Source organism: Eschrichtius robustus, chromosome 2 (assembly GCF_028021215.1).
Source record: "Eschrichtius robustus isolate mEscRob2 chromosome 2, mEscRob2.pri, whole genome shotgun sequence".
Classification (NCBI taxonomy): Eukaryota; Metazoa; Chordata; class Mammalia; order Artiodactyla; family Eschrichtiidae; genus Eschrichtius; species Eschrichtius robustus.
In genome coordinates, this window is record NC_090825.1 from 94,904,260 (window position 1) to 94,924,712 (window position 20,453).

General features: G+C 39.2%; 1 protein-coding gene across 1 annotated transcript in view; it reads left to right on the forward strand.

Annotated features, from left to right (window-relative positions):
- Positions 1–62: 62 nt before the first annotated feature.
- Positions 63–20,453, forward strand: part of AP3S1 (adaptor related protein complex 3 subunit sigma 1) — a 68,903-nt gene continuing 48,512 nt past the window's right edge. The window contains exon 1 of the mRNA XM_068535753.1: positions 63–307. Within this exon, the coding sequence (XP_068391854.1) occupies positions 239–307 (69 nt within the window). The 5' untranslated portion in view covers positions 63–238. The remainder of the gene's footprint in view (positions 308–20,453) is intronic.

Consider the following 20,453-nt stretch of genomic DNA (forward strand, 5'->3'; position numbering starts at 1 on the left):
CAGGCGCCCCTATGCTTCGAGCTCCGGCCTGGAGCTGTTTCCGCTTCCCTCCGCGCCGACCCCGCCCAGGCCCCGCCCTATCCAAGCCCTGCCCCGCAGCTCCGGGGCGCGCGCGGGGGCGCGCGCGTGTGCGGGAGGGGGCGGGTGGGGAAGGATCGCCAGCGAGATCCCAAGGCGAGGCTCGTGCGCCCGCCCCCGCCCTGGCCCCCAGCTCCCACCCGGTCGGCCCGGCTCAGCCATGATCAAGGCGATCCTAATCTTTAACAACCACGGGAAGCCGCGGCTCTCCAAGTTCTACCAGCCCTACGTGAGTACCCCGCTGCCGCCGATTCGGGCTAGGGGGAGTCGTTGGCGGCCGGCGGCGCCCTCAGGGCGACCCCCTCAAGCGCGCCGCGGCCCTTCTCGCGCCCCAGCCGTCTCGCGCTCCGGGCTGTCAGCCTCCCGGTGGGTGTGCCGGGTGCCCACCTCCCGCCGCGCTCCCTTCCTCCGACGTGGCTCTGCCCAGGTGGCTCCTCCGCCTGTCTGTGGGCTGGGTGGCTTCCCGGCTGCGCGGGCGAGGCCCTGGAGACTTCCCGGCGCGGGGCCGAAGCCAGTCGGTCAGCCGCAGCCCCCCTGTGCCCGCGAGCCCACCCGGCGCTCTCGCCGATCTGCAGCCCGCGGCTTCTGTTAGCAGCCGAGGGAGACGGCGCGGAGCCGGCAGGTCTCGCAGCCCCACCTCCGTGACTCCCAGCCTTTTCTGGTGGACTTCTTTCTCTTCTCTTGTGGACGGATGGGCTACTGGTTTTCGCTGCCATCCTGTCGTCACGCAGGAACTTTGGCTTCCTGCGTTTGGAGACCTGCACGCTCAGACAGTCTCTCCAGTAGGTTGCCTTACGGGATCTACTGCCCCTGACTTTCAGGTGTCTCCTTTTTAACGAAAAAGATAAGTGAGGACCTAACGTTTTTGTGTGGCTTTCCCCCCAGTGGCTGCAATTTATCTACTCCTGCAATAACTGGCGAGGATTGTAGTTTGACCAGTTAGAACTGTGATGCTATACCTGAAAGTTACCATTTCAGCGGCTGGTTTGGCATTTTTCTACGCAAGGGAGTTTGCCCTAATTTATAGTTTTTCTTTCTCCTTACGAAGAATAGTAATATTTGTTAAACTCTTTTAGAAGTGTAAATATTGTTGAAAAATGCAGAAGGTTTTAAGGTAGTGAAGATAAGTAATTTATCAGTGTTTGAGGGAGGGTTACAGACAGATGTGCTTATCTGAGGGCATAATTCACCACTATGTAGAACACAATATTAGGCTCTCAGTGGTGGGATTAATGTAGAGATAATACCTATTGCGTAGTATTGGGCATTTTGCTTAGAGCCAAAAAATGAGCTTTCAGTTAAATACTGAAAGTGTGCCAAGGCTAACACTTTTATGCGGATAAATCCCAGATGGAAATCATTCCTGCCGTTAAAAATTAAATGTGAAGTGTCACTTTGCCTAAAATGATAATGCAGTCTGTGGAGGTGTTAGCTGAAGTGAGAAATCTTGAGCTCATTTCCTTAAGTAGTTTTGCTTTTGCTGGCGATAAAGAATATTTTCTACTACTCCTGATTGGTTTTAGTGTAGCATAATTTAAATACTAATGCTCTAAGAATTCTACATCGTTCTTTAATCCAGGATAAAATTCTAGTTGATTATTCAGAGTGGAAAAAATCCCCTTGACTTTACATTGTTACCTATTTGCCTAAAATATAGTACTGTACTAGCCTTTATTGAAGGAATCTTTCTTTTAGTCATTTTGCCTGTGCCATCCATTTGCAGTGTAGAAACTGTGTTCCAATAGTGAAACAATTTTAAAATGTGTTTTTCCATATCTCCACTTAATAACTAAGCACTTTCAAAGTAGGTTTCGTGGCTAATCTATAGTATCAGTGTAACCACTTCTGTAGTGTAGAATTTAACCACGTACAGAAAAATGTATTGAATTTGGAAATCCAGGAATACATCTTTCTCTTGTCCAACAATGGCAACAGAAATATCTTTTACCTTTACTCAGTAGGTAGCAGTGAAGGTTAATGTGGGAAGAGACAGTTGTTGCAGCAGTGGCAGCTCTGGTGTCATTTTTGGTCATTGCTACATGACAGTGTTACTGGGGGCAGGGAGCTAAGAGATGTAAAAAAGAAGAATCTAGTGGTTGCTGGTCGTGTGGAAGTGGGGATGCTAGGAACTGTTATTGGTCTTTTATAAATTGAGTTTTGCCAACTGTGTATTTATTTTTGTCATTCAGGAATAATTTAAGATTATTTATATATTTGCTTTCTGTGATAGATCATAAACTGTTTGAGGGCAGAAATCTTTTTCATTCAGTCAATTCATTTATTCACTCTTTATTCCATTTGTTTGTCAGCAAATGTTGATGTCATGCCTACCATGTGCAGGCAGTGTTTTAAAATTTGGAGGTGAACAAACAGATAACTTCTGCTCTTTCAGCAAGGGCATAGACAAAGCTAATAAGTAGAATATATACCATGCTGGATAATAATAAGTGCTGTGGGAAAAATAGAGCAGGGCAGGGTGATAGGGAATGCAAGGATGACACTTTAAAATAAGATAGTCAGGTAAGTTTTCACTGAGAAGGGTGATATTTGAGCAAAGACTTGAAGGAGGTGAGAAAGCCAGCCTTGCAGGTATCTGGGGGAAGTTCTTTCCAGGCAGAGGGAGCAGCAGATGCAAAGGCCCTGAGGAGGGAATGCCTGTTTGAAGAAGCTGTCTTATTGGAAGAATAGGTGCCAAGATGACTGGCCTGGCAAAAGTAGACTATGTAAGGAAAGAGGAGTTGGAAATGAAGTCTGTATGTACAGGGCATCAGAGTTTATTCTATTCTCACTGCCTGGAATGTCCTTCCCTTCCACTGCCAAATGTCTAGATTCCAGGCTTAACTCAAACATCACTTAAGCATCCACTGAATCCTTTTATCTTGCTTAAAGACTCCTCTTGGTTCTTAGGATTTTATTTTTATCTTTATTATGGTACAATATTCTATTTCACATCCCAGAATTCCTTGGGGCATCCTATAGATTCCTTAAAGGAAGGTATCAGGTTTTAGATATATTTGTGTTACCCCCAGCAATCAACATTCAGCCTTGAATATAAAGAACTCCATATATCTTTGCTAAATGCATTCATCAGAGTTTCCTAGCTTGACATGGAGTGTGGATTAGAAATGATTTCCTAAGGTTCCTTCCAACTCTTTTTTTTTGGCTGCGTTTGTCTTCATTGCTGCACGCTGGTGTTCTCTAGTTGCGGTGGGCGGGGCCTACTCTTTGTTGCTGTGTGCGGGCTTCTCATTGCAGCGGCTTCTCTTGTTGAGGAGCGTGGGCTCTAGGCGTGCAGGCTTCAGTAGTTGCAACGCGTGGACTCAGTAGTTGCAGTGTTCGGGCTCAGTAGTTGTGGCTCGCGGGCTCGGTAGTTGTGGTGCATGGGCTTAGTTGCTCCATAGCATATGGGATCTTCCCAGACCAGGGCCTGAACCCATGTCCCCTGCATTGGCAGACGGATTCTTAACCACTGTGCCACCAGGGAAGTCCCCCTTCCAACTCTTAAAATTCAGTCCTTTATTAACTAGAAGTTTTAAGAATCCATGCCTTTAGGACAGAAGTAATGATGAAATAGCTGTAACTGCAACTGTTTCTGTTTTTAGTTGAAAGAAGTCTTTAAGAAGTAGATATCCAATAATATTGACAGTTTTTAGTTTAATTTATTAAGGGATATCTACGTGTGTGGCTGGGGTACCAGTTCTGTACTCTGATAGGATGCTGAGGTTTGAGTCCAACAATAATGATTTGACACTGAGGAGTTTGAAAACTAACCATTTGCCAACCAGTTTCCCTTACTGCATTGGATTTCCATTTTTCATTTATCCTCTCTCATGATACAACAATTTATATGTTCATCTTTACCCTTTAATAGTACAGATTTCCAGTTCCTACTGTAATAGATTTTTAGGTTTGATTGTGCCTCCAACCTGCTGTTATGTGAGGGACATACGAAGTCACACCAGTTTTTCTAAACTGAAGTTTTTTTGTTTTTTTTTTTTTTTAAATTTTTATTTATTTATTTTTGGCTGTGTTGGGTCTTCGTTTCTGTGCAAGGGCTTTCTCCAGTTGCGGCAAGCGGGGGCCACTCTTCGTCGCGGCGCGCGGGCCTCTCACTATCGCGGCCTCTCCCGTCGCGGAGCACAGGCTCCAGACGCGCAGGCTCAGCAATTGTGGCTCACGGGCCCAGCTGCTCCGCGGCATGTGGGACCCTCCCAGACCAGGGCTCAAACCCGTGTCCCCTGCATTGGCAGGCAGATTCTCAACCACTGCGCCACCAGGGAAGCCCTAAACTGAAGTTTTTGATTCATTCTGCTAGAGTCAGACGTTAAGATTTCAAGGATGGACTCAGAATGCATCCACTTTTTTTTTTTTAATATCTTTATTGGAGTATAATTGCTTTACAATGGTGTGTTAGTTTCTGCTTTATAACAAAGTGAATCAGTTATACGTATACATATATCCCCATATCTCTTCCCTCTTGCATCTCCCCCCCTCCCACCCTCCCTATCCCACCCCTCTAGGTGGTCACAAAGCACCGAGCTGATCTCCCTGTGCTATGTGGTTGCTTCCCACTAGCTATCTATTTTATATTTGGTAGTATATATATGTCCATGCCACTCTCTCACTTTGTCCCAGCTTACCCTTCCCCCTCCCCATATCGTCAAGTCCATTCTCTAGTAGGTCTGCGTCTTTATTCCCATCTTGCCCCTAGGTTCTTCATGACTTTTTTTTTTTTTGTCCTTAGATTCCATATATATGTGTTAGCATACAGTATTTGTTTTTCTCTTTCTGACTTACTTTGCTCTGTATGACAGACTCTAGGTCCATCCACCTCACTACAAATAACTCAATTTCGTTTCTTTTTATGGCTGAGTAATATTCCATTGTATATATGTGCCACATCTTCTTTATCCATTCATCTGTTGATGGACACTTAGGTTGCTTCCATGTCCTAGCTATTGTAAATAGAGCGGCAATGAACATTGTGGTACATGACTCTTTTTGAATTATGGTTTTCTCAGGGTATATGCCTGAGGTAGTGGGATTGCTGGGTCATATGGTAGTTCTATTTTTAGTTTTTTAAGGAACCTCCATACTGTTCTCCGTAGTGGCTGTATCAATTTACATCAGAATGCATCCACTTTTGTTTTTACCTTCGGTATCCTTGAGCTATGACTGCAGAAGTTCAAATGTTTTTCTTGGTTTGTTTCTTTAATTGATATTTAGCCATAGCAACTTGGCAACAGTAAACTTTAGTGTTTTTATATTTGCTTGGCAATATTTGTGTATTACTGTAAATGACTAAGGAGATTGATATTTCATATGCCAGATATATTTTTACATAGCCATCAAGCAAGAAAAAAAAAGCTCTTGGGTTATGATTCTCATGTTATTAATGCACCATGGCGTATCCTTTGGTGAATATCTGTAATAAAATAAAAGTGTTTTTTTTAATATTAATTATCTTAGTTGTGTCTACACATATAAAAAATTGTGTATGTATAAGCATGCACACAAAGTGCAAACAGGAAAGTTTTCAAACTCTTACATACACGAGTTGTCTCAATATTCTTATAAACTATGTCTGATTATTAGGCTGTTTGTCAACCAAATGCAAGCCCTAGAAGGAACTCTGATTGTTCTTTCCTTTTTTTTGAATGTATTTACATAAAAAATATAAAGTGTAAGTATGTATAACTTTTTTTCTTTTTAAAAGATCTTTAAGAAAGATGCATTGGTGTTTACTGATGTCTTTTTGGGTAGCTATTAAGACAACGTGACAGATGGGATACTTAAACTTATTTTTATGATGGAGATGTAGTTGTCAACAGTTCTAAGTATTAATTAAGGTATTAACACATATTAACATATAGTATTCGACTTTTGTTAACAAGATAATTCAAAATGATTTGATTTCCTTCCATATGGGTTAGGATGCTTTTGGCTACGTAAGTTGGGTTGTATGTAACCTGACTCAAATTTGCTTAAAAAGAACTTTGTTAGGATACAGAATAGGAAGTGCAGACTAGTAGACAAACTACAAAATTATTTGATTCAGCAAATCAATGATTTCATCACAGATCCAGTTTCTTTCTCTTTCTCTGCCCTCCTCTTCACAAAATTGATGTCCAAAGGCTGATTTCCTCCTTGAAATCAGTTGTAATCAATAAAATGCACAAGGAGAGAGTGATCTGTTCCCTGTAATCCTGGGCTGTGTCTTTCCCTTCAGCCTGGTTAGTTCTACCCAAGACCAGTAACAGCTTATACGAATGGGGATCCACCCTTGTAGCTGAGGAGGGTGGAAACATGAAGAAAATTGGTATTCTGTTGGAAAGGTGGAAGAGAAGAGTGGATGTGGGTAGGCAAAAAAGTGTCCACTATTCTCTCTTCATTAGCTCACGTTATTTCTTTTGAATAGGTAGTTTCTTCGTCTGTAATTTTAGATTGCTTCTGAGGATGTTACTATCAGGAATGGTTCTTGATAATACGTGGTTCTGAACATGTGCCACAAAAGATCTTACTTAGTTCAAGGTATTCCTTACACCAATGGATCATTGAAAAATTCAAATTCTAATATAATCACCATTTTTGTGGGTAGTATGCTTGAAAACTTGCTTTTAAAAAATTAAGATGAATAAACCTGTTGAAAATTGTATTGAAAGGAAGAAATAAAATGTTCACCATTACAGTGATTTTTTTGGTTTGGGGGAAAAGGTTATAAATAGGACAGCGTTCTAGTTCATTCCTCTGCCTTTCAGGACTGAGAAAGGTCTTGTATAATGTGGCTGTATTATGTTTCTTTAGTAAAGTTGATTGTTCAATTATTTATTGTTTTAATTTTTAAATAAGTTTCTTTATTGTGATTACATGGAAAATATTTAAGTATTAAGGTCACTGGGGGACTTCTCTGGCAATGCAGTGGTTAAGACTCCACGCTGCAGGGGGCACGGGTTCGATCCCTGGTTGGGGAACTAAGATCCCACATGCCACATGGCGTGACCAAAAAAAAAAAAAAAAAGATTACTAGGGACATCCTTGATTTCACCACCCATCGATAACTATTGATATTGTATTTCTTGTTTATTTTTTCTTAAATTTTTTCTTCCAGAATATTTCAATGAAGAGTATATACCTTTTAGACATTACTAACACAAAGAATGCATTGAAGCTGTTGTTGGTTTTATGGAACATTTGTGGCTTTAAGATAACCAAATATCTGGTTAATGTCTGGCTGTTCTGTTGTTAAATGTTTAAAAATACAATAGTGTATGTTAATTGCACTTTAATAATTTGCATGTATTTTTTTCTCTGTGTATATCTTTTTTTTTCCCCACATAGTTTAACTTCTGTAAGTAACCTGAGTGTATCAGGGCCCTTCCCTTTTTTGATCCCAAAGGGCAATATTTACTAATTTTTGTTATAAAGTCAAAGAATTCATTCTTTAACATTTGGAGTTGTCTTTGTGCTTTTTGGGTTAGGATTTCTTCACTGCTGCTGCTAAGCCAAGGTGATTCTGAGTTGTAGACCACCGAGAGGAGCCAGTCCCCTTCCAGTTTCTTGTTGTGTAAAACTCTCACATTAGGATAAATTACACATGTTTTTTCCTTGCCCATTCAGCCCTATCAGCCTTCCCCTTACCAAATCCTTTGAACTGCAATACAGACAAACAACTTTATTTACTGAAGGATCAGGCAACTCTCAAGAATACTGCAGTGTAGGAGGAGTAAAGGCCGGTATTCTAGCTATCAGGTGTTAAGTTCTTAAGTCTCCAAGGGGAGGCACATCTGGACTTAGTCCTTTGAAAGTAGGAGCGGCCTTTTTCGATACTATCTGACCTGTCCATTGCACTCTCTATGCTCTTTTCCTCTGCCCATATTCCTTCAACAGATATCTATTTGTTGTTTGTATGCCCCTGTTCTAAGCACTGCTAATATTGTAATGAGTAAGACTGATGTCCTTCCTGCCCTATGAGTTTACATTCTAGTGATAGGAAATAAGCAATAAACAAATTATGTAACAACTGTGATTAGTCTATGAAAAAAAATGAAACAGTGTAGGGGGATAGAGAATGATGGGGGAGAGGCTCTCTTAAATAAAATCATCAAGGAAAGCCTCTTTAAAAACCCGACATTTGAGAAGAGAACTGAATGAGGTGAGGGAGTGTTTGAGAACAGCTGAGGAAAGAATGTTTCAGGCAGAAAGAGGTTCAGGATCCCTCAGATGGGTCCAAAATTTGTGTTGAGGAATAACAAGAAGGCAAGTTGAGTGATCACAGGTAAGAGTGGCAAGAGATGAAGTCAGAGAGAAAGATAGGGACAGATCATGCCCATATGCCAAATCACACAGTCTCTTCGAATCTTTCAGTCTGATGACATCATCCCTAACACGCTCTCCACAAGAAGTATTTCTCCTTGAATCCCACTTGTATTTTGCACAATTGAACAATGCCTCTGGCCTCTGCAGGAGAGTCAGTGATGCTCAGTAATGAGACTCTGCTCAATTATTTTCTTCTCTACCTGGTTTGGAGAGGTAGGAGAGCTAACCCAGTGAATGAAGGTAAAAGTGAGTGCTCAATTCTGTGCAGCCTCTATACTAATGAGACCAGTGATCAAGCTGGTTTCGTTTCCTAAGTAACCTGTGAAGTAATACAACTCACGAAGAAAAGCATTTATTTTTCCCAGACATCTCACAGCCTTAATTATAGATGAGCAAAGTTTATGTGAAGCCCACTAAACCACCTCTAATATTGTGCAGAGAAGCATTTACATCCTTCCTGCCTTGCTTCGAGCCTTGTAATTCAAGAATCAGTAGCTGTCAGTCATTGTTCCCTTTGTTACCCAGAAGGAGAGGGCTCTTTATCTGTATGTCAGACCCACTGAATTGTTTTGATTACTATGTGCTGTCTAATTAAGTGGGGAAGATTGCTAGTTCATCCCACCACACATATATTCTTCCATTTCCTGTCATCAATATATCTTAGTGTGATTGTTATAAAATAATTTTTTATGGTGCTAAAATATATGTAATGTGAAATTTACCATTTTAGGTAGTATATAGCTCTGTGGCATTAAGTAAATTCTCAGTGTTGTGTAACCATCACTAACTCTCCATCTTCAGAACTTTTTCATCTTCCCCACTTGAAACTTTGTACACTGTTAAACACTTAACTCCCCATTCTCCCCTTCTCCCAGCCACTGGTAACCACCATTCTCCTTTCTGTCTCAATGAATTTGACTACTCTAGGAATCTCATGAAAGAGGAATTATACGATGTTTGTCCTTTTATGACTGGCTTATTTCACTTAGTATGATGTCTTCAAAGGTTTAACTATGTTGTCAAATGTGTCAAAATTTCATTCCTTTTTAAGGCTGAATAATATTCCATTGCATATATGTATGTGCCACACATTGTTTATCCATTTATCTGTTAGTGGATCCTTGGGTTGCTTCCACTTTCTGGCTGTTGTGAATAATGCTGCTGTGAACACGGGTCATAGGATACATTTCTCTACTGACTAGTAACGTTGAGCATCTTCTCATGTGTTTACTGATCATTTGTATAACTTCTTTGGAGAAATGTCTGTTTAAGTACTTTGCCCATTTTATAATCTGGCTGTTTGATTTTTTGTTGTTGAGCTGTTCTTTATACATTCTGGATATCTATCCCTTATCAGATATACGATTTGCAAATATTTTCTCCCAATCAGTGGTTTGCTTTTTCACCCAAGGAATGGTATCCTTTTTCAAAGGATAGTGTCCTTTGATGCACAAAAGGTTTTAATTTTGGTAAGGTCCAGCTTACCTTTTTGTTTTTCTCCTGTGCTTTTGGTGTTATATCCAGAAAATAATTTTTTAATGACTACATAATAGTTTGTTGTATAGTGTATCATAATTTATTTAACCAGACTTCTACTGTGGACTTTTATTTTGAAAAATGTTTTTTTAAATGAAGATTGAATAAGAAAATACTTATAAAACCTGATGCATAATAAAGACTCAATACTTGTTACCTAAATTAATAATAACTTTTATTACTACTTTTATTATTAGTTTTATTATTACTACTTCTTTCTAATTCCTATCCTTGGTTGGAAAATTATATAACTTAGGGACTGTAGAACATTCCAGAGATTGTTCTCAGATACTCTTATTTCCTCAAAATGAATTGTAGACCTTGTTTTGGAATGAACTTCCTTCTTATTACATAATACAAAGTCCTACAAGATTCTTCCAGAGAAGAGTTTCATTGAGAGATGTTTTAAGGAGAAAGTTAGCTAAAAAACTTGCCCAGCTTTTTTTTTTTTAATTTTCAAGAATTACCTAACATTAAAAAACACTTTAAGATATAATTTATAATTCACATACTATAAAATTCACCCATTGAAAGTGTACAATTCAGTGATTTTTTTTTTTTTGGTAATCATGGTTGTGCAACTATCACCATAATCTAAGTTTAGAACGTTTTCATCAAACCAAATGAAACCTCATACCCATTAATAGTCACTCCCCAATCTGTACTGCCCCCAGCCCCTGGCAACCACTGATCTATTTTCTGTGTCTTTAGATTTGCCTATTCTAGACATTTCATATAAATGAAATCATGAAATATGTAGTCTTTTGTGGTTGGCTTCTTTTCACTTAGCATGATGCTTTCAAGATTCAGTCATGTCACAGCACATATCAGTACTGCATTCTTCTTTATGGCCAAGTAATATTCCATTGTATAGATATACCACGTTTGTTTATCCCTTTATCAGTTGATGGATGTTTGAATTGTTTCTACTTTTTTGGCTACTATGAATAGTGCTGCTGTGAACATTCATGTACAAATTTTTCTGTGAACATGTATTTTCACATCTTTTGGATGTGTATCTAGGAATGGAATTGCTAGGTCATACAGTAACTTTGTTTATTAATTGTTTAAAGAACTACCAGACTGTTCTCCAGATTGTCTATTCCATTTTACATTCCCATCAGCAATGTATGAAGGTTCTAATTTCTCCATATCCTCATTAACTCTTTTTTTAAAAAAAATTTGTTTATTTATTTATTTATTTGGTTGTGCCAGGTCTTTGTTGCAGCAGGCGGGCTCCTTAGTTGCAGTTTACCGGCTCCTTAGTTGTGGCTTGCCAGCTCCTTAGTTGCAGCTCACGGGCTCCTTAGTTGCAGCATGTGAACTCTTAGTTGCAGCATGCATGTGGGATCTAGTTCCCTGACCAAGGATTGAACCCAGGACCCCAGCATTGGGAGCACGGAGTCTTCACCACTGCACCACCAGGGAAGTCCCTCATTAACTCTTGTTATTTCATTATAGGTCTTTTTGATTCTAGCCATCCTGGTGAATGTCAAATGGTATCTCATTGTGATTTTGGTTTGTATTTTCCTAATGACACTGACAGTGAGCATCTTTTCATGTGCTTATTGGCTGTTTGCATATCTTTGGAGAAAAGTCCATTCAAATCCTTAGCTCATTTTTAAGTCGGGTTATATGTCTTTTCCTTATCGAGTTTGTAAGAGTTCTTCATATACTCTGGATGCAGGTACCTTACAGATGTATGATTTGTAAATATTTCTTCCTGTTTTGTTGTTTTCACTTTCCTGCTGATATCATTTGCAGTGCAAAGGTTTTTAATTTTGATGTCGTCCAGTTTATCTATTTTTTCCTTTGCCTGTGTTTTTTTGCACATCTAAGAAAGATTTGTCAAATCCAAGGTCATATAGGTTAGTACCTATAATTCCTTCCAAGAGTTTTGTAGTTTTCTTATACTTAGGTCTGTGATCCTTTTTGAATAAGTTTTGTGCGGGGTGTGAGCTAGGGATTAACGTTATTTTTATGCATGTGGCTATCCAGTTTTCCTAGCACCATTTGTGGAAAAGACTATTCTTTTCCCATTGAATTGTCTAGATACCTTACTCCAACTTTCCTCCCCAAATTTTACTTTGTTTTTGAGTTTTCAGACCTTTCAACTTCCACCACGGTTCAGGCTCTCTCTTTAAATATTTCAAACTCTCAGTCTATCACCTTCTCAGCTGTTTGTTATTTAAATTAAATAATAAGGTTTTGGCCACTGAAAGTGGGAAACATTTTAGTATGGTAGATGTTAATTTTAGAGTGTTAATAATAGCTGTCATTTATTGAGTGCTTTCTTTCTTGTGCTAAGTATTTTTAATACATTTTTATGCATTGTGGGGGAAAATGCCAGAGAGTTCAAAGAAATTTAATGAAATATCTGGGCAAGTGTTAATATAATTTATGTTGCAGGTGCCCTCTTCCCTCCTTGTTGTTTGGGATTTAAGGGTAGCCCCATGATGACTGCTTGTTCTTTATACACTCAGGCTAAAGTGAAGCCTACTCACGTATATCAAGTCTCCAGCCAGACTTCTTACTTGGGAGAGGTCTGGCAAAAAAACCACTGAATTTTCTTTGCTGGGGCCTTCTCTTCTTCATGATTCCTAAATGTTGGAGTGCTCTGAGGCTTGATTTTCAAACTTCTCTTCCTTTTAGGAAAAAGACAGTCCTCTTCCTTTTGCAAAATGAACTAATTATTATTCCTCATATATGCTTCTCGCTTTTCTTGATTCCATGCTTTGGCCCAAACTTTTCCTTCTGCCTCCAATATCATGAAACTTCACATTCCCTCTTCTCTGCATTTCTGAATTCTATCTGTTCTTTAAGGCAGTTCCTAGATATCTGTCACTTTTCTTTGAAAATAATCTTGCTGCTGAAAATCATTTGTTCCCCTTCTTATAGTATATTATTTGTGCTGTTCTTATGTCAGGGGTTGCCCCCTTTTATTATAAAGGCATCTATTTCTTTTTTGAAATATAAAAAAGGCAAGATATAGAACATGAGATAAAAATATTAAGTAGTTATATTCATTTTATTTCTTGCTTTAAGTTCTTTGGGAAAAGAAACTGTTTCTCTTTCATCTTGGTAATTCTTGATATTCTAACATTCAGTGGAGTGAATGAATGCATTTTTTTTTTTTTTATTGGCTGCGTTGGGTCTTTGTTGCTGCTCGTGGGCTTTCTCTAGTTGCGGCGAGCAGGGGCTACTCTTAGTTGCGGTGCGCAGGCTTCTCATTGTGGTGGCTTCTCTTGTTGTGGAGCACAGGCTCTAGGTGCGCAGGCTTCAGTAGTTGTGGCTCACGGGCTCTAGGCACGCAGGCTTCAGTAGTTGTGGCACACAGGCTCAATAGTTGTGGCTCGCGGGCTCTAGAGTGCAGGCTCAGTAGTTGTGGCACACGGGCTTAGTTGCTCCGCGGCATGCGGGATCTTCCCGGACCAGGGCTCGAACTCATGTCCCCTGCATTGGCAGGTGGATTCTTAACCACTGCGCCACCAGGGAAGCCCGAATGAATGCATTTTAAGAAAAAAATTCTTCGTGTGTGGGAGGGAGGGAAGAGGATAATGACATATTTACTGTTTGATTAGAGGAAAGTTTGGGTTTTAAAGTTGCCTTTTATGATATATGTGTAGGAACAAGGAAGAAACATAGGAAAAGATAAGGTTTTATTAGTGGGATACTGAATTTTTAAAATTTAATTTTTAGTATACATTAAGAAGTATTTAAAATAATAAAAGTTGTTGCCTTTATGTAACTCTAGTTGTCTTTAGACTGATGTAATTTAGGAGTTGTGACCGACTTAAATGTATGTATACCTTTGTTATGAAACATAGTGTTAGGAAATCTGAACAGCCCGAGGCAAGCTCCAGGCTTCTTTATGAAAGCTGTTAAATTAAATTGATTTTTAAAGAAAGGGAAGTTGTCTTATGTAAGCAGAGACTTAATTTGTTTAATCTTAACTTAGACTGGTTATTTGATTAAAATTTCAAGACTTCTTACCAGTATTGATTTTCTTAGTTGAGTATTGCTTGGTATTTTAAGAAAGATGATTCCAAGTAGCAGTCTTGAAGTTCATATGAGAAATTCTTTTCACTGTTAAAATAGTGAAACATAATTAAGGTTTAGCATATTTAACCTGTTATTTGTTTATAAACAATAATATAATGCAAAAAGATAACTTTCCTTAAAATAAAACTCCTCTAAGACCTTTACACTGTCATTAGAATTCTAACAAGGCCTAGAGGTAGATTTTCTAAAGTAAGTCAGTATTAATCCATGCTTATTATGTGCCAGCTGTTGTTTTTAAGAGCTTTATGTATATTAGCTCAATCTTCAATCTTCACAACAACTCTGTGAGGTAGATACTGTTATTCTTGCTACAAATGAGGAAAACTCAGGCACAGAGAAGTTAAGTAACTTGCTCAAAGTCACCCAGTTAATATAGACCATATTCAGGAATAAACCCCGATAGTCTGGTTGCAGAATCCATACTCTCCTCCCTCCCTTTTTTATTTTTAGTTTGCTTATCAAAGTTATACATTAGCATAGGTTAAAGAATATAATAGTTCTATAAGGTTTATAAGAAAAAAACAACATGCTCTCATTTCCCCCTTCCCACAGGTACGTACTTTTATTTGATAACTCGGTGATTATTACATGTCTCTAAATAACATGCTTGTTTTGTTGCCTGATTTTTCACTTGTGGGCATGATCTGTTGACTTCTGCTATTGAAAATGATTATTTAGCTCTTTTTCCACCCCTCCCGCCCAGCATCTGTATCCTACCAGCCCTTTCATAGTTACTTCATAATTTTGATTAGATCAGTATTTGGTGTTTACATTAATTTCTTGTGTAAACATCCTCAGCTGAACCATGTTGTAAACTGTGCTTAGTTTTTCCTTTCCTGACATTTCATTTTCCTTGCAGATACAGTCGCCTTTTCCTTTGATCAAGTTTTTTATTTACTTATGACTAATTCATGTCTTTGCCATTTGTCTCAGTCATATACATCTTCTATCAGTTTCATGTTCCTGAAGAAATCCCTCCTGGAGTCCTTTGACTAGGTCCAACCTGGACCTGTTTTATGGAAGTCATATTAGGATCTTTGTTATCTTAGGTATTCCTTTTGCCTATTCCTGTGTTGGATCCCTTGTTGCTTGATTTTTTTGGTTTATTACCTTACCATGGTGGAGCTTTCAGGAGTTATCCTCCAGTAACTTCTTGAGAAAGGTCATGGGAGGTAGATTTTTTTTGAGATCTTGCATGTCTGAAAAGAGTATAACTTTACATTGACTGCCTATAGAATTCTTGGTTGGAAATAACTTTTCCTCAGAATTTTGGTGGCATTGCTGTATTACCTTTTAGTTTCCAGTATTGTTATCGAAAAGCCTGATGCAATTCTGATTACCTGTTCTTTGTGTATGATCTGTTTTTACTGTCCAGAAAATATGTAGAGTCCTGTTTGTCAGCAATTTCTAAAGTTTCATAGACCCTTGCTATGAGTCTGTTTTCATTAGTTGTGCTGGATCCTTGATGGGCTCTTTAATTCTGGCAGTTCTTGTTTCTTTCCTTGAAAAATTTCTCAGTTTGCTCTCTTCTCTTTTTGAATCTCCTTTTATTCAGCATTTCTCTGGACTGTTGTTCTACTTTTGTTATCCTTTCTCTTCTATTTTCTATCTTTCCGCCCTTTGGTCCTATTTTTTGAATGATTTTCTCACTTTATTTTCCAGTCTTTCCCCCAAATTTTAAAATTTCTCCGTATATTTTTAATTTATGTGAACTCTTTTTAAAAAATTTCTGAATGTTACTGTTTTGTGGTATGCTGTTCCTGTTTCATAGTTGGATTATCTCTTCTTATCTCTCTGGTATTAATTATATATACTTAAAAATTTTCTTCTTCCTACTTGGTTTGTTTCCTCTCCGTTGCTTTTCTCCCCTACTTTTGTCCTTAGCTTTTATGTTCGAGCTGTCTTCAGATGTCCACTAATCTTTGGTTGACTTCTGTGTAAAGATAGGATACTGAAAACTAATTGGAAACGCTGAATCCATGAGTAGAGGTTATCTATATGAGCTTTACTTGAGACACTGTGCCTAGGCAGTTTAGCGAGGGTAACAATTGCTGTAACAACAATCCCCCCAGTCTTAGTGCCTTAACACAAAAAAAGTTTATTTCTCACTCACATAAAGTATAGTATTGGTGTTTCTGATCAGCTAGAACCTTCTTTGTGGGCATTTATTTGTCATTCTTGAGATGGTGTCAATGGAACTTCTGCATCTAGTTAACATGGAAGATTGTGCAGGAATTTTTATGAGTGAGGCTTAGATGGTGTATTGTTTTCTTTAATTTATTTTATTTATTTATTTTTGGCTGCATTGGGTCTTCGTTGCTGCATGCGGGCTTTCTCTAGTTGCGGCGAGCGGGGGCTACTCTTTGTTGCGGTGCGCAGGCTTCTTATTGCAGTGGCTTCTCTTGTTGCAGAGCACAGGCTAGGCATGCGGGCTTCAGTAGTTGTGGCATGTGGGCTCAGTAGTTGTGGCTCACAGGCTCTAGAGCGCAGGCTGAGTAGTTGTGGCACACAGGCTTAGTTGCTCCACAGCATGTGGGATCTTCCCAGACCAGGGCTCGAACCTGTGTCCCCTGCATTGGCAGGCGGATTCTTAACCACTGCGCCATCAGGGAAGCCCCTAGATGGTGTATTTTTTTTTAAATTTTAAAAATATTTTTAAAATTAAAAGAAGTTTTGTTTGAAGTATAGTTGATTTACAATGTTGTGCCAGTCTTTGCTGTACAGCGAAGTGACACAGTTAAACACGTGTAGACATTCTTTTTCTTACATTCTTTTCCATTATGGTTTATCACAGGATATTGAATATAGTTCCCTGTGTTATACAGTAGGAGCTTGTTTATCCATCCTATATATAGTAGTTTACATCTGCTAATCCCAAACTCCCAATACTTCCCTCCCCCACCCACCCACCTCCCCTTTGGCAACCACAGGTCTGTTCTCTATGTCTGTGAAACTGTTTCTGATTTGTAGATAGGTTCCTTTGTGCCATACTTTAGATTCCACATATAAGTGATATCATATGGTGATATCATATCATTTGTCTTTCTATTTCTGACTTCACTTAGTATGATAATCTCTAGTTGCATCCATGTTGCTGCAAATGGCATTATTTCATTCTTTTTATGGCTGAGTATTTTTCCATTGTGTATATGTACCACATCCTCTTTATCCATTCATCTGTCCATGGACATTTAGGTTGTCTCCATGTTTGGGCTATTGTGAATAGTGCTGCAATAAACATACGGGTGCATGTATCTGTTTGAGTTATAGTTTTGTCCGGGTATATGCCCAGGAGTGGGATTGTTGGATCATATGGTAATTCTATTTTTAGTTTACTGAGGAACCTCCATACTCTTCTCCATAGTGGCTGCACCAGCTTATCAATACATTGGCACCAACACTATAGGAGGGTTCCTTTTTCTCCACACCCTCACCAGCATTTGTTATTTGTAGACTTTTTAATGATGGCCATTCTGACTGGTGTGAGGTGGTACTTCACTATAGTTTTGATTTGCATTTAAAGAAAACATACAGATGACCAGTAGGTACATGGACAGTGTATTTTTAACAACTGGCTCACCTGGGAGGAAAGAACTCTATTTTGTAGTATTGGCTACATGATGTAAGTACTCCATTATGGTCAGTTTCATGCTACCAGCATGATATGGTGACATCATGTGACTGAAGGCAGAAATGGGAAGAGATACGCACTGTTGGTTTTCAATTGTGCCAGCTCTGGTATGCCACTGCAACTGCCTACCACATCACGTTGTCCAAAACTGAGTTGTATGGCTCCCTTAAATTCAAGGGAATGGAAAATATTCTTGAATTGTGTGCTTGGGAAGTAGAGTTTGGTGAACAGATAACAGTTTCTGCCAAAGTTGGAACCTCCAATGTCATTAACTTTAGATCTAGGTACAGTTCCTGGAGAAGTTTGTTCCAGGCTTCAGTCCAGAGGGTGAAGAAGGCCTAACTGTAGGAATTCTGGGAACTGATTGAAGAAAAGGACTAGGGATTTCAACATCTGGCTTGTTGACATTTTCTTAACCCCTCTGTTTTCAGTATGACCTGGTATTCACTTATACTGCTGCTCTAACAAATGACCACAAACTCAGTGACTTAAAAACAATGCAAATTTGCAGGCATACCTCATTTTATTGCACTTTGCTTTATTGCACTTTACAGATACTGTATTTTTTACAAATTGAAGATTTGTGGCAACCCTGCCTCAAGCCAAGTCTGTTGGCGCCATTTTTTCTAACAGCATTTGCTCACTTGTGCCTCTATGTCATATTTTGGTAATTCTCGCAATATTTCAAATTTTTTCATTATTATTATCTTTGTGATAGTGATCTGTGATAGTGGTCATTGATGTTACTGTTGTAATTGTTTTGGGATGCCACGAACCGCACACACATAAGAGAGCGAACCAAATGTGTGTGTTCTGACTGCTCCACTCACCAGCCAATCCCCTATCTCTCTCCCACTTCTTGGGCCTCCCTGTTCCCCGAGACACAGCAATATTGAAATTAGACCAGTTAATAATCCGACAGTGGCCTCTAAGTTCAAGTGAAAGGAGGAGTTGCATGTCTCTCACTTTAAATCAAAAGCAAGATATGATTAAGCTTAGTGAGGAAGGCGTGTTGAAAGCTAAGGAAGGCTGAAAGCTTAGCTCTTGCTCCGGTTAGCCAAGCTGTGAATGCAAAGGAAGAGTTCTTGACGGAAATTAAAAGTGCTACTGCAGTGAGCACACAGATGATAAGAAAGTGAAACAGCCTTATTGCTGATGTGAAAAAAGTTTAGTGGTCTGAATAAAAGGTCAAACCAGCCATAACATTCCCTTAAGCCAAAGCCTAATCCAGAGCAAGGCGCTAACTCTTCAACTCTACATGAAGGCTGAGAGAGGTGAGGATGCTGCAGAAGAAGAGTTTGAAGCTAGCAGAGGTGTAAGGAAAGAAGCCATCTCCATAACATGAAAGTGCAAGGTGAAGCAGCAAATGCTGGTGTAGAAACTACATTGAGTTATCCAGAAGATCTACCTAAGATAATGAACGAAGGTGACTGTACTAAACAACAGATTTTCAATAGACAAAAGATAGACAAAAGAGCCTTCTCTTGGAAGAAGATGCCATCTAGGATGTGCCTGGCTTCAATGATTCAAAGGATAGGCTGACTCTTTTGTTGGGGGCCAGTGTAGCTGGTGACTTTGTTGAAGCCAGTGCTCATTTACCATTCCCAAAATCCTAGGGCCCTTAAGAATTATGCTAATGTTATGCTAAAATTGTGCTACTCTCCTTGTGTTCTATAAATGGAACAACAAAGCCAGATGACAGCACATCTATTTACAACATGGTCTACTGAATTTATTTTAAGCCCACTGTTAAGACCTACAGTTCAGAAAAAAAAGATTCCTTTCAAAATATTACTGCTCATTGACAATGCAGCTGGTTACCCAAGAGCTGTGATGGAGATGTACAGTGAGATTCATGTTATTTTCATGCTTGCTAATACAGTGTCCATTCTGCAGCCCACAGATCAAGGAGTCATTTTGACTTTCAACTCTTCTTCTTTAAGAAATACAGTTTGTAAGGCTATAGCTGCCATAGATGGTGATTCCTCTGATGGATCTGAGCAAAGTCAGTTGAAAACCTTCTGGGAAGGACTCACCATTCTAGATGCCATTAAGAACATTATGATTCATGATGTTCACATTCACATTCACAGGAGTTTCACAGGAGTTTGGAAGAAGTTGATTCCAGCCTTCGTGGATGACTTGCAGGGGAGGGATTCAAGACTTTAGTGGAGGAAGTAACTGTAGCTGTGGTGGAAATAGCAAAGAACTAGAATTAGAAGCAGAGCCTGAAGATGTGACTGAATTGCTGCAGTCTCATGATAAAAAACTTGAGTGGATGAGGAGTTGCTTCTTAAGGATGAGCAAAGAAGTGATTTCTTGAGATAGAATCTACTCCTGTTGAGGATTCTGTGAAGATTGTTGTTATGACAACAAAGGACTTAGAATAATTCATAAACTTAGTTGATAGAGTATCTGCAGGGTTTGAGAGGACTGACTCCAATTTTGAAAGAAGTTCTCCTGTGGGTAAAATGCTATCAAGCAGCATTGCATGATTCCTTCTTTATGAAAGGAAGAGTCCATCAGCGAGGCAGACTTCACTATTGTCATATTCTAAGAAATTGGCACAGTCACCCCAGCCTTCAGCAGCCACCACCCTGAGGAGTCAGCAGCCACTGAGGCAACACCCTCCACCAGGAAAAAGATTATGATTCATGGAAAGCTCAGATGATAGTTAGCATTTTTTAGCAATAAAGTATTTTTAAATTAAGGTATGTACATTTTTTTAGACATAATGCTGTTGCACACTTAGTAGACTACTGTATAGCTTAACGACAACATATACTCACTGGGAAACCAAAATATTCATGTGACTCCCTTTATTATAATA